Here is a 15,206-nt window from a genome sequence, read left to right on the forward strand (position 1 = left end):
AATCAGCCAGTGGCCTGGAACATGAGTCAGTCACGCAGTGATCTTGAGTAAATAGCATCATTTCTCCAGAGAAGAGGAAGCGATTAGTAGCTGGCTTTGAGACTTTATTAATAAATTTCTTGGTAAATTTCATAGAACTTTCTTAGTAAATTTGTGTCGTTTACAACAGACACTTTCCGCTAAGAAAGAAACGTACTATGAGAAAGATAAAAGCCTAGATACGTAATGAACCTCATGCACGCATTAAGCAGACGACTAAGCTCTACAACACATATATTGCCTCCAAAAGCACACATCTATTTAAAGAGTTTTAAAACTATAGAAACAAGTTAACCAGTGATAAACGAAATGCGAGAAGGCGGTATTATGAAAATGAATATGAAAATTCATTTAGGCAACCCGATAAATTATGGAAAGAAATGCGGTCTCTGGAGTAAACTTTGTTGAGGATAAACATTTCGACAAAATCATTCATAAAGAAGAAGTTTATACAGGTGAAAAGTTAGCTGAGGCCTTCAGTTTGTACCTCGCTAGGGATCATTCTACATCACCGTACTCCCACGACTCTCCTATTGCCAGGTGCCCGTCGACTCTGTTTCTTGAACCAGTAAGGGAGATAGAAGTAACAGACACGTTTTCAGAGCTGTCAAACTTTACTTCATGTGACTTAAACAACATACAGATTCGTCCAGTGAAATATGCAATGGGTGTAATTTGCGCGCCACTTACGCACATATTTAATTTGTGTCTGAAAACCGCAACCTTTCCGTTCGCTATGCAAATAGGAAAAGTAATTGTGCTTGCCAAAAGGCTGACAAAATGACTTTGGCAACTATAGGCCAATTATTATCCTTCCTGTTTTTTTCTAAATGTCTTGAAAAAACCATACTGAAGCGGATCGACAAATTTCTACAGGCCCATAATATAATCAGTGATACTCAGTTTGGATTCAGAACACTGGATGCTTCAACCACACTTGATCAACCACATTGGATGCTTCCTCGTACGAGAACTAATTATGGACAACAAAAAATTACCTATCAGCTACCGTTACATTTAAACAGACTATATTCCTCAGGTATTGCCATGCAGACATCACCTTTTCTCAACTACGCCAATATCTTATCAACAGATCTGACATTTAAAACTTCTTGAAATTACGTGCCTAAGGATAAAAATAAGGAAAAATCCGTCACTGCTACGCGTAAATATTGTTTAGTGTATTTGTAGTTCATGTACTGACGTTTGACCTGTGTTTGTATATATGTTTATTGCATTGTGTTTCTTTTTTTTCTGCCAGCACCGCCGCCTGCTGATTCGAATTTATGTTATTGCTAAATTATAGATGTTAGGGGTGTGATGTTAGGGGGGTGCGAACGTATTCAAGCGAACAGTCGCTTATATTCGCACCCCCTCCATCAACTTTGTATTGGTGAAAATAAATATTATTATTATTATTAACTTGCTATATTCACGAAGATTTGCTGGGGCCCGCTAAGATGCCACTTATTAGCAGACATGTAGAGCATTAACAGGTAGAAACGCAACACGATTTGTTTAGCATAACGGTTATGCATAACCGTTTAGCATAACGGTTATGTTCGTAACAACCGCGCGATGATGCTTTAAACATGGGCGCTAAATGCAATGTTGGCTCTGGTGTAAGTGTTCGAGTCAAAATTGTGCTAATATAGAGCCTAAATTCTTTCAAATTTCAACCCGGCTGTACTCTACATACAACGCGGGAATTATTTTAAAAGAATCGCTACACCCGTTCGAATGAATCGAGCGGTATTCTTGAGGACAAGTGAAGTTCTAGTGAAACTGAGCAGTGGAGTTGCACTGGAGGGCCTTCAATTTCTTTAAAGAATTTGGGAGAACTGCGAAATGTGAAAAACTGCACAGGAAGCAGGAAGCTTACAAAGTTGTGACTGTATAAGAAATATCTATAGGAATTCTGCGAGCTCTATTTGTAGGAGCACCTAAAGCCCATTAATTTCGTATCTTATTTACATCACACATGGACTCATCCCTATTCTTCAGAAACGTTTCACAAACGTCCTTTCCACATATCAGTAATACTTTCCAGAGTGGAATGCAACACAGTGTGCTTGTCCACCTTAAGTGCTTGTCAACAAAGTGTTTGTCCTCTTACCGAGACGCAACCTTGCGAATTGCGATATTAATCTTTATTGCTGCCTGAAGAAGTTTTCTTGCTGTGATTGAATAGCGCAGTTTTTTACAATTTCGCGGATTTTTTTTCGTTTTGTGAAAACTTGAGGGTACAATAAAATGTTCTGTTTGCTGTTGTCAGTAGAATATGACACTCAATTTGAAGTTTGGAAGCGCAGAAACTTGTGCGAATTGGAACGACATGATGAAAGAAGCGCGCAGCACCGGAGAACTGAGGCAGTAGAACGTAAAAGGTAACAATCGAGCACGCTGCTCATATCGTTATCCTATCCTCGTTCGTCTGCGCCTGGCATCGATTTCGTTAGGCTTTTATACACGAAAACTTAAACATCTTGGTTCGGTGATTGCAGAGTAAATTGACTTTTGTATTTGCACGTATTCACATAGGAGCCCGCGAGCTAATAGACACTCTTAATTCCGTAGCTGTACTCATGCAGCGGAATTTATTATAGCTTCGTTGGGATAAACATGAACTTCATCATTCGTCGAGCTATATACCTTTGCAAACTTGTGCGGCTAGCTATCACGTCAGGCGCACTCACGATATACAGAAACGTGACCATACTTTAGTTCCCAACTGCACGCACGAAGAAAGCTTCCTTGTGCACATTTTACACTTGTTCCAGCACTTCAAAAGTGAACGCTAAAGCGAAGCCGGCTTAGTTGAAAACCGACTGAGCGTAAAGCATGACATGTTCAGTATCTGCTTTCACAGTATAAAGAGCTTGCGCCGCTAAGCTCCAGTTCACTTTAAACAGTTAATATATCATGTAGAAGGCTTCCTCGCGCCCCGTTGCCCATAAAGAAACTGTCACCGCCTTCTTGAGATATACTTGAATTCAGCAAAAGAACGGGAGAGCGCTCTGTTATCTAGCGAGCAGGCGAGCGGAAAATTATTCGGAGGAAGTTTCAGGACATAAAACACTAGTGCTTGTGACACGTTTTCAGCCAAGAAGCTTTACCAACCTTTTATATTTACAAAGAGCCTGTTCCAACATTCATTTCTTCGTACTTGTTTGCATCCACTGAATTGCTTCTGCAGGCATCCTGTTCAGCTAGAGCAATATAGTTACCAGGCAAGTTTCGAAGCCCTGGCCACGACAACATTTTCTGCGGCTGCCACGCTTTCTTACTGCTCAAAACGCTATATGCTTTCTTTCTAGCGTCATGTTATAATGTAGTCGTCGATCTTATCTGTCTCAAGATTAGAAGTCACGCACTAAAATACTGATACAAGTACGCACGCCAGCCGTGGCCTATGCCCTCGCAGTCGTTTACGGCGTATGTGTGAAACTGAAAGGAAACGACGGTGAAGCATGCCAGTATGGCCTCCGAACATGCAGGCACGTACGAAGCTCGCGGCACACGAGAAGTGGCGTGGAGCTCTGTTGAGGCAAAAATGTGTTTTTTTTCAGAGCTAGCGAGGAATTTCGTTTTCGCTGTTTGCTGGTTCAGCACAAGATTGAACAGATTAAACTTACCAATTCAAATGAATTTCTTGAACTGTGAGTTCCAATATGACATTTAATCCCTACATATATTTATATCGTTTGGCACGTTCTACGCTCATGTGTTTATTTTTGCGTCTGCTATCGGCTTCATTGCGAACTGTGCTTCTTACCCAGACAGATGCTGCACTCGCCCAGGACGCAGCAAACCTCCTGATAAGAGGAGTGCAAAGGTTGGCCGCCACGGGAAATCTAAGCCGACCCGCAATAGTTCGCTGCAGAGGCGAACATTCAGCTGAGGCCTGGGAACAATCGAATCGGCTTGTGAATGCTGTAAAAAAGGTAATCCTTATGCCCTGCTACAAGTGACGTTATCAGTACACAAGATCAGACGCTGGAAACATACATCACAACGTCCTGTTAGCGTAAAAATAGTCGGCTGGTGCTGGTGGGGATGGTGTTGTAGCAGGCGTGCTGGCCTAGCACTTTGCTGACAATCGTTTCGCCTGAATATCTCGTGTGCTCACGGTAAAGGTGTATCGCAACGCAAGGCATGTACAGCCCTATGTACCCGTGAGTCATGATAAACGAAATTCGTGGCAGGCAGAGAAGCGTAGCTTCACAGTAAAAACAAAGCAATCAATGGTACTTATTCTAAGTCCAGGCTCGAGTTCAAGTGAGACAGGTGGTGGACCGGTTAATGTATTCTACAATGGGGCTGTGTAGAATGCCGTATTTTATCTGAAGCCTCTCAGAGCATGCAAGAATATATAACTAGTCGGAAACAAATTATAATTTGCGTAATTCAGTTCACTTTCATTTCTCGTATAGAACCCGGTAGACGGTACCTAGAGCCAGGTTTTTGTAGTGTGCTACTAGAGAGCCTTGCGTAAAGCGCAACTTTGACACAGACATCAATCAGCTACCGCCTTCTAGTGCTTTCCTGAGATTTTAAAATTCCTAAGAGTACGCGAGAGGGACCACAAAAAAACAGTCTAGAAACTAGCAGCTTGGTTTCATTTCATTTTTTTTGAGGACATTAAGAGACGGAACCAATTCTCTCAAGAGACAGCGCTAAAATTTTGGTGCCGTCTCTTGTGCGTTACAAAATATAATTGAATGTATGGTTTTCACAGTCACACGACACCAGCAGATGAGAAAGATTACAAATCATTGCAAATATAGTTTCATCTTGTGCAGAAAATCATGGAAAAAGATAGCGTGCATAGCAAAAGAAAGTGCATGGCGAGGGTCTAGTGCTTAGTTGCTACTTAGGCCGTAGAAGAATTTTTCATACACAGAAACTATTACGCTGGAAGAAAAAAAACTGTTGTCAGTCAAGTCACGGTCAAGAGGAACCTCACACAACCGCATTCTATAACTGTTTAGAAGCAGATAGATAACTGGCATTGGTACAGTTACTGCGTCCTTTCGTGTGGGCATGACTTTTAAGAAAACATGGAAATAGGAGCTTAAGAGTGCAGCTCAAGGAATAATAAGCAGAACAGCGGTAAGAAGCAGCTGAGTATAAGCATTCGTGAATGAACCAGATTAAATTCTCCATCTGCCTACAGTCTGCTTTTACGCACTATTTCTGGTAATTTCCAGAGCCCCCCAAAAATGCCGAGACATCAAATTCGTCCCTTTCGATAGATTGTAGCTTCATTATTAATAAAGTTCAGCGAAAGCAGCAGACGCAGATCCGATGACTATGTGGAGCTTTAGTTGTGCTAGGTCAGCGAATCAATTCGGAGCAATTTCTTTCACGCATGTTCACAGACACATTTCTCTGGCCTCACTGGTCCCGTCTGGCTGGATCCCTTGGGTCGCCGACGCAATATTTCCCTCCACGTGGTGAAGCTCAAGCGAAGAGGTTTGACTGCGGTTTGTAAACATTTATTTCTGTTTATGCTGTCTATACACTTTTTCTGCGATGTTTATTCGAAACGCTCGTCCCTTGTGGTGCCTCGATCAAGCACAGGTACATCTTGAAATTTCCGGGATAAGAAAGGAGACCAACCACTCCGAATAGCATGAAAATAAGAGACGCTGTTATTAAATGCGACACATTGCACTCTGAGCGTTTCTGTCTATTTCACTCGTTTCGCGGAAATTCCGACATCGGCGTCGATGGTTGTGAACGAAATATCGTCATGTCCGTGACAGAAAAATCGAGAAAGATGCCAATAAAAAAAACAATAAAAAATTACACCATCTTCCGCTAAAGAGGACCATGAGGCGATGCGAAGCCGGAGCACTTGCACGATCGCGTTACGTTGGCGTTCGCTGGGCATGCTACCGACCTCCGATCGTTATGAACGGTGTTATTAAAGTTGTAGACGAAGGTGAAACTGTTAACGAAAGTCTTTGTTGAGCAGCGTCTAGTACTTGAGGTGTGAACTTTGCTTTGATGAGGATGGCTTTGTGGTCGCTGAAGTGAACCGTGAGGCGATCTTGGTGCAGTGGGTGGATCTTGAAATTGGTGAAGACGTGATCAATGCATGTGCCGTGAATGGTAGTTCACTGCCCTTAGCTTCGCAGCTTTGTCTTGAGTGGACGCAACTGGGCTGATGCTGACGCGTGCTTGCGTCAGCCCACTCACTGACGGGACTGTTGCTTCCATCACACTTCATCGGAAGCACCGATGGAGTCAAGCGGAGTCAACCAAAGCAAGCGCTGCACTGAACGCGCGCTGCGCTCTAGCCGCTTAGAGGAGGAGAGTAGCGCAGAGAGTAGCGCATGCGCCGCGAAAGCAAAAGCGAGAACGCAGGAGAAGCGCAAGCAGGTGCTGGTAGAGAAGTGGAGAGAGTAACGCGCCGCTGTCGGAGAGAGGGAAGGAGGAGAGGCGCGCGTGCGTAATGAGAGTCCGGACTACCACGGCGCGTGCGGATTACCACACCGCCTTACATACCCTTGAGCAAGAGATCCGTCGCATCTAAAAAAACTTTGGTTCGAGTCAGAATCGAACCCAGGTTGTCTGCGTGGCAAGCAGGTGCACTACCACTGAGCAGGCTATTGCTTTAAACCGCTGCGGAAAAAAACACACTATATGAATAACATACAGTTCGAGAAGTCTCCTTAACGCATGTAATATTGCATGGCAGATGCGTAGAATCACGCCAGGCGTCAAAACACGGGAATTGCACAACGAGTGGATGTTTTAAAGGCCCACGCATTACGAAGGTACGCGTGTTGCCTTAAGGACGCGTAGCGGGCCCTTCGCTGATTCGCTGATTCGCAAAAGGAAGAATTATGGCGTAGTGGTAATTTAACTGGTGAGGATCAGGTAACATCAAACCTGTTGAAAGACGGTGGAGAGATTATGTTAGAAAAACTGGCCACCCTGTATACGAAGTGTCTCTCGACGGGGAGGATACAAGAATCTTGGAAGAATGCCAACATCATCTTGATACATAAGAAAGGAGACGTCAAGGACCTGAAAAATTACAGGCGCATCAGCTTACTGTCCGTTGTGTACAAGCTATTTAAAAAAGTAATTGCTAACATAATTAAAACGACATTATAGTTCAATCAACCAAAGGACCAGGCAGGATTTCGTACAGGCTTCTCAACACTAGACCATATTCATGCTATCAATCAGGTGATAGAGAAATGCGCGGAATACAACCAACCCTTATATATACCCTTCATAGATTACGAGAAGGCATTGGATTCGGTGGAGACATCAGTAGTCATGCAGGCACTGCGGAATCATGGCATCGACGAAGCCTATATAAACATAATGGAAGAAATCTACAGCGGATCCACAGCCACTATAGTCCTCCATAAAGAAAGCGACAGAATCCGAAACCGTAAACACTAATAATATTTTAGCTTACCCACAAATTATCAAATTATCTCTTTAGAATTACGCCTCTTTTTTTTTTCATTCACAAATCCTACTGCCGCACGAGTCATGGCCGATCCCCGTGGTGGGTTGAACCATTCCTCTAAGAACATCAACAAACCAACCCAATAAAGAACGGCGTACGGCAGGGAGACACGATCTCTCCAATGTTATTCACCGCGTGTTTACAGGAGGTTGTCAGGGCCCTTGATTGGGATGAATTAGGGATAAGAGTTAATGGAGAGTATCTCAGTAACCTGCGATTCGCTGATGACATTGCATTGATGAGTAACGCGCGAGACGAATTACAGCTCATGATTACTGAACTGGATACGGAAAGTAGAAGAGTAGGTCTGAAAATTAATATGCATAAAACTAAAGTAATGTGGAACAATCTTGGCAGAGAACAGCGCTTTGCGATAGGTGGCGAGACAATGGAAGTTGTAAAGGAGTGCGTCTACTTAGGACAGGTAGTAACCGCGGAGCCGAACCATGAGAGTGAAATAACTAGAAGAATAAGAATGGGATGGGGCTCATTCGGCAAGCATTATCAAATCATGAATGGTAGTCTACCACTATCCCTCAAGAGGAAGGTATATAACAGCTGCATCTTACCGGTACTTACCTACGGAGCAGAAACCTGGAGACTTGCAAAGAGGGTTCAACTTAAATTGAGGACGATGCAGCGAGCGATGGAAAGGAAAATGATAGGTGTAACCTTAAGAGACAGGAAGAGAGCAGAGTGGGTCAGGGAAAAAACGGGGGTTAAGGATATCATATTTCAAATCAAGAAGAAGATATGGATATGGGCCGGGCACGTAGCACGTCGGCAGGATAACCGGTGATCAGTAAGGGTAACTGACTGGATTCCAAGAGATGGCAAACGCGTGAGGGGGAGACAGAAAATTAGGTGGGTGGATGGGATTAAGAAGTTTGTAGGTATAACGTGGCAGCAGGAAGCACAGGGCCAGGTTGATTGGCGGAACATGGGAGAGGCTTTTGCCCTGCAGTGGGCGTAGACAGGCTGTTGATGATGATGATGATCATTTAACAACTGTACTTGCCGTAGACATTCTAGGATAGTTTGAAATGGCCAATGTTATGCGCACAATCGTTCGTTTCATTGCGGCACGGTCGAGGCATGCACCGAAAATCGAAGACAGGCTAGCAGTTGAGAAGGTGATGCCCACGGGGCTCGATTACGCTAACGGGTGTACTCTTGAAGGCGAAGCTCAAGCGTCCTCCAATTTTTTACTTCGAAAAAAAGCAACCACTTAAGCGGCGAAAAACCCGTGACAAATGACAAATCACGTGTGCACCACCCAGAGATAATTCTTATCTTTGCGCAAGAAAGATATCTCCTTTCTAGAAAGAGTGATTGGCGGCTTTGACGCACAGTTGTCACCTAATTTCTCACTTAGTCCCATTTCGATTACCTCACGAATTAACTTATCATACTTTTGCTACCGCTTGAGCAGGCATCACATACAGGACAAACGTGGGTATTATTGTGGCCATAGGCCTATTATGCATTCAGTCTGTACAGTTCGTCTACACAAACCATCTTGTCACTTAAGACACATTGTAGCGATGCTTTCTAAATCTATCATTCACACGGCATACACTCGGACCAACGCAGTTTGTACCACAAGTCAGCGAAAGATTGTAGACGATTCCTAGCGCACATTCAGCGTACAGAGACTGGTACCTCTCTTTCAAGAAAACTTTATGGGTTCACGTGTCCTGGCTAATCTGCACAAAGATTGCAGTATTTAGGGTGCCGTAAAAGTGACGTTTAACATTGGTCCTCAGACCACTCCTTTCTAGACAATGGGACATTTCTTGGATATAAAATATCACTGTACCATGGACATAAAGTTTTGTTGTAAGCCAGCTGTCTTCTCTGCCCTGGTGTTGTGGGCTTTTTGTTTCTATGATGTGAGACCAACATGCCCAAACAGTCGCCTTAGTATTAATCATGCTTTTCGTAAGGCACTAACCACCATCGCACAAGAACTAGCCTGTTGGAAAATCGTTGATTCTTCTTTCTTCCTCACTACATTCTGCTACTTTTCTGTAGATGCTCCCATCTACTAATCTCGGTAATACCATTGGCTTTGTGGGTCAATGAATGAATGAATGAATAAATAAATAAAAAAATAAATAAATAAATAAATAAATAAATAAATCATTTACATGGAACTTCGGCTTGAAGACGAAGAAAGCGGGGAATACATTGTGCCCTTGATTTTATGTTTATTCATATTGAAGGTATTAATATTTATTGTTTAATAATAAAAACTACAGTCAACCACTTCTCTATTTGGCGACGAATTTGGCGATAAAATCAAGTGCTACAGCTACTATGGCTACAGTTCTGGCTGCTTTTTTATTCTACCTAACGTCAACCCTACTTACGGACGTTTCGTTAAATTGATGTCTACGAATTGATGTCTACATCCACGGCGTAAGATGTGTGCATAAAGAACCTAAATGACAGTTCACAACGTGAAAATTTTCTTCCGCATGTCATGTACAACCTTAAGGTTCTGTCAAACAAAGAAACTAGCCCTCGAAATTCTATTCTTTCGTGCATGTCATGTACATACGTCATTTCAATTACGCGATCTTAGTCTTCCCGTGGTCCTTTCATTTACTTTATATATACCGAAATGGGCATGGCATGAGCATGACAAACTTGAATGGCAGCTCATCCATGGTGTATGCCAGAATGTAACATGCACGCATTCATGAAAAACACTAGTTGGTGAACCCCATTTTGCGGCATGAATGCCTTGATTTGTCTCATATACAAAGAATGCGGCGTATGCAGCTCCTCGCTGATTGCTTCATGTTATATCGATTCCTACAGTGCGTGGGATATATCATATAATCTTGCTTAGCGAAAGTTGTAGGGCGAGATTCACAGCGTGGCGAAGGCGAAATTCCGCCTTAAGTTTAATATTAAAATGTGGCCACGCAGGTATTTGGCGATAACGGCGGCCGAAGGCCGCTTAACCAAACCTTGACCCCCCTCCCCCTCCTAATAGAGAACCCTGCGCACGCCTATGTGTAACACCATGGTTGTACCTCTTAATGTGCGCTTAATGGCCCAGTACGAGTGCCGAGTATGCGCCCGCCTGTACTGCTTTGTTTTTGTTATTTTAATACCACTCCCTCAATTTTGTTACCAGGATTGAAACTCAAAGTCAGCGCGGTGTAGTTGCGCCTTTATCCTAATCAAACATGCGGTGCCCCTTTCATAAAGCTGTGCACGAAGCAGATTACTAGCTCTTTCAGTAATTGAAAGTGTTTAACCCTTTGCGGTCCGTTGTCGGGCAGCGCCCGACAACGCAACACGGCCGTAGCGGTCCGCTGTCGGGCCCCGCCCGACAAGGGTGTTCGTGGTTTAAATTTTGCTGTTTTCTCACCGCGAGTCGCGCGCATTTTTTGTATACATGAAGGGCCATCTCTTGAGGAATAAGTGAGCTTTGTTTGTTGAGGTTTTACTTTTTTGACACTAGGGTGCAGCACTATGATCAGCACGGGGCCTAGAGCGTACCCACTCGCGCGCGCGGTTCGCTGAGAAGCATGGCCACGTTTTCACCGCGTGCGTTTTACGGCGGTGCTTTTAGCGAAAGCGAGGATGACTTTAGTGAGGAAGAGAATTACGTGCCTCCACCAGACAGTGATGACAGTGATTCGACAGAAGTGAGTGACGAAGACGACGACGGCGGCGGTGGAAACCTGCAGTAATAACCCTGGCCTGCACACAGGGGAATGCTTTGAGCGGTATCATACGTTGCCCAAATATCACTAAAAGAGTTGCCTGCAGAATGCAGGAGCAAAAATAAATATCCTGTGCGTTTCTCTTCCACAGCTTGTGTTTTTATTCGCGGCGCCAGAAACTGGCGAAATAGTTTTGGACCGCTAGAGCCGGAAAGTGGGTAAAGGTTTTGGACCGCAAAGGGTTAATCTCCCGAAGCAACCAGGTTATCTTTCACACTCATGAGTTCTTGAGCGGGCTTGGTAATCTAATTACATGAATGTTGTATCTTTTTCGTCTCGTGCGTGCGGGTGGTTTCGAATACGTAGTATCGGTGTTAGTATTGCAGAGTGCCTTATCAACTAAGGCGCCCGCCAGCCGCAGGCGCAATCTTTTTAAGTGCTGTTGGTGGACACTTCACCCCGCGAAGCGAGGTTATTAGTGATTGTCTGAGCAAGAATAGAAATACTTATTTCTTGCGCACAGCACGTAATTACGATCGCACAGGCGTTCTACATGTGATGAACAGTTTCAATTACTCATTAATAACTGCAAATTACTACAAGGACCTCATTTGAAGCACTGACTGAATGGGAATCAAATAGTAAAATAGCTGCTTTTCATCGTTTGAAACAAAGTACAAATTAACAAAAATGCATAAGAATACAAGAGAACCACAAGTATATTTCTCCACAAGGTCGCGAAATTCCCCCCCCCCCCCCCCCAAAAAAAAAGACCTCTGGGTACCAGATGTCCAAGAATAAAATATCGACGGGTATCGCACAAACATGGCAATTGTTTCACCGCGCACACTGGTCGCGCGGAAAAGACGTTAACGAAAATGTATGACAACGGAACAATTACAAAAACGATGCTACCTAGCCGGTCTTGCATTGCGTACCCTGCGCCCTATACCTCGTTTTCCGCAACGTGTTTGTGAAATCACCTTCACGCTGTATGCGAAAGAAAAATGTGCGTTCTGGTCACGGTACCAGATACCGCACACAGAGAGTGCGAGTGAGCGCTATACTCTCGTTCGCCAGTGCACGTTTATACGCTGAGGAAACATACCAACGGATGGATCCTGGTTCAGTAAATCTACCAATGAACGGCGACGTGCCCACGATTATCACAGGCAGGTAGGTTAATGCAAATAAACGCGAGATATTACGCACAACCACTGCAAATATGTGCGCACGCCGCAAACTGTCGGTAACACCGAGATGGCAGGTCAACATATCTGGCTAACTGTAGCGAGGGGAACAGGGTGTGCCCCCCCTCATCTTATCTGAGGGGGTGCCATGTCTGCCCCATGCCTTCACTCAGTCGTACCTGCGTCGTCAATACTTAATGGGTAGGCTCATGACCATGCATGTTTTTGACGATAATGGCGGCCGACGACTAGTCATGTTGCATTACAAGAGTTCTTTAATTCCACGTTTACCTTCGGAAAGTCGGAGACCAATGGCAGGCCACTGTCATCGCTTCATTTTCATTATTGCATCCACTGCGAATATTGATTTCTGTCGCACTCGACCAACGGGCGGGGGCGGAGGCGCTGCCGTGAGACGTCGCCCCCCCCCCCCTCCCTCTAGTGGGGAACACTGCACACGCCTATGCTGACAGAATATATTATGATAAGTGTATGCGGTGACGTTCTGGACAATTTTTAAATGCGAAGCAGCTTTTTCGCTGGGCTTTGTCCGTAGTTCCATTGGTGACCGTCCGCTTTATAAAACCTACCATAGCCATCTGTAACATACTGAGCGCGGGCTCGCGCCAATGAGAAGTCTTCTTCGTCTTGTTCTTCGACCGCCTTGATGACGATACGCGCAGATCACTTTAGGGGACCGGGCTGCCGCATGCTGTCCTAGCTTGGCGTAACGCAGACAAAACCACGTGTGCTGGCACGCACTGGCGTGTTCGGGCCTGTGTAAGGGGCTGGTAAGATGATGTGGCCTCTCCCCCTTTCAACTCTCTCAGCTATCACGTGATGGCGTCGGGGAACGAGATTCTGCAGACGCGCAATGAACCCGCGTGGCGTGCTCCAACAAGAATTCGGGACGAGTAACAGCAAGAGCAACTACAGTGAATTAATTCATGATGTGCTCCACATGCAAGGACGCGTTTACATCAGGCAAGGTGCCCGTGATAAACAGAACTTTAAGTCGACCCATGCGCTCCTTCGCATCCCCTCATGGTTCCCTTTAGTGGGAGATGGTGGATTTGGTTTTTTGAAATACAGCCCTTGCGACGGTGCCACAGATAACATGAAGGAGTTCTTTTTTGTCATTGTGATGTTTCTGGGATGTCGAGTTGCGAATAGTAGGAGATGCGTGACGTGTACTTGAAGAGTAATTATGTACGCAAGTTTTTGTCGATGCATGCAGGCAGACTTCGTCTTTCACGCTTTTGAGAATTCACGAAATATCCCGGTACGAATAGGAAGTTCGATATGTCAATATCGCTGCGCTAACGCGTCGATTACAATACAGTCAGGCCTTAGTTTAGCTGTCGCGAGCATTCAGGCTTTAGAATCCATAGCAGGAGTTCCACTTCCAGATCCTTCGTAAGAATCGTAAGAATGGCAGCATATTTTGAAACCGCTGTCGATAATGACACACGTCTGCTGCGTTGTGCGCGTCGCAATGTGGTTGTCCTTGAGAGGATTACAGCGTCTGATTTGAGAGCACGATGCAGTACCACTTGGAAGCCCGAATAGTTATTAAGGTATGCTGATATTTCCAGGACCTTTCACTGCAGATAAAATGATCGGTGTTTATAGCTGTTCTTTATTGTACATAGGAAAGAAACTCAACCCCGAAGTCTTGTTGTGGTTAAGAGCATTCCCACGGCAGGAACCAGAGCTATATGTGTGAATTTCCTAACGTAAGAACCTATCGTTAGATACATCATATTGGGCTTCCATTTCATTATTGCGACAACGTACACGATGAAGATCAATAACACTTATTTGTCTTTCTATTTCGTGAATATTTATGTAGGTGTACAGAATGTCAAGCATCACAAGGTTGGCGAAGGATGTTATCGATGCCTGTTTAGGAAGAGACGCATTGTTCCTTGTTGTTGCCTTTGACGAGAACGCCATTAAGACAGAGTTACCACGTGCTGTTCATGGAGTTCATACAAATGTGTCGTGTTTTTTCTCTTCGTGTTGACAAGGTGGGAACATGGAGCGCATCCTCGGGTCTCCACATCACGCGCACGGAGAAGGCATTCCAGGAAGAAGTTCTGAGCACGCTGAGAAACAAGACGTTACGGATTACCACAATTCTCGTGCGTGCCCCTTCTATCCTCTCTCTCTCATGTATATATATATATATATATATATATATATATATATATATATATATATATATATATTGCCACTTAAGTGTTTGTGCCACTGTGGACTAGAGGACGCTACTAGCCGAAGCCGAGGTTGAAGTGCCTCGGGCTTAGATCGATGCTGGTGTACCGGTCATAGTGCGTCAACGCTCCACCTCTTACGTATTGTAAATATGCTGTGAATACTGCAACTCTACGCGTAACATCTTGGTGGAGGTGCGGGGTAGTTCTGTTCACTGTACTTGCGCAGTGCCCTCACGAGTTGATTCACGGAATGGACTTTTTGACTGTTCACTCTGCCCTTATTGACTGCTCAACCGGTATTCTGAGGCTTGAGCTACCCCATTGCTGTGCCGACACCACCGCAGATATCCAGTCCCGACTTCGCTGCACTGAATTTGCTCGGCTGCAACCTGACGCTGCGACTTATCTGCTCATGTCTCCTTGCCCACCACTTCGGGATGGTAATTATGTTGTGTCCCCACTTTTGGACGTCCTGCTAGAGCGCCAAATCGTTCTCCCTAGCTCCATCGTTACACTCACCAGCAACCGGGCATGGCTTCCTATCCTGAACTCTGGCTCGTCTCCACAAGGTCTTCCTCAG

The 15,206-nt window shown here is 44.6% G+C and overlaps 1 protein-coding gene across 3 annotated transcripts in view; it reads left to right on the forward strand.

Moving 5' to 3' along the window:
- LOC119395873 (glutamate receptor ionotropic, kainate 2) overlaps positions 1-15,206 on the forward strand; it is a 204,913-nt gene that overhangs the window by 104,373 nt on the left and 85,334 nt on the right. For all 3 annotated transcript variants that reach the window (XM_037662879.2, XM_049416801.1, XM_037662878.2), the window contains exons 8-10: positions 3,819-3,983; positions 5,421-5,525; positions 14,438-14,551. In XM_037662879.2, coding sequence (XP_037518807.1) covers positions 3,819-3,983; positions 5,421-5,525; positions 14,438-14,551 — 384 coding nt within the window. The remainder of the gene's footprint in view (positions 1-3,818; positions 3,984-5,420; positions 5,526-14,437; positions 14,552-15,206) is intronic.

The sequence above is a fragment of the Rhipicephalus sanguineus genome, chromosome 6, assembly GCF_013339695.2.
Source record: "Rhipicephalus sanguineus isolate Rsan-2018 chromosome 6, BIME_Rsan_1.4, whole genome shotgun sequence".
Classification (NCBI taxonomy): Eukaryota; Metazoa; Arthropoda; class Arachnida; order Ixodida; family Ixodidae; genus Rhipicephalus; species Rhipicephalus sanguineus.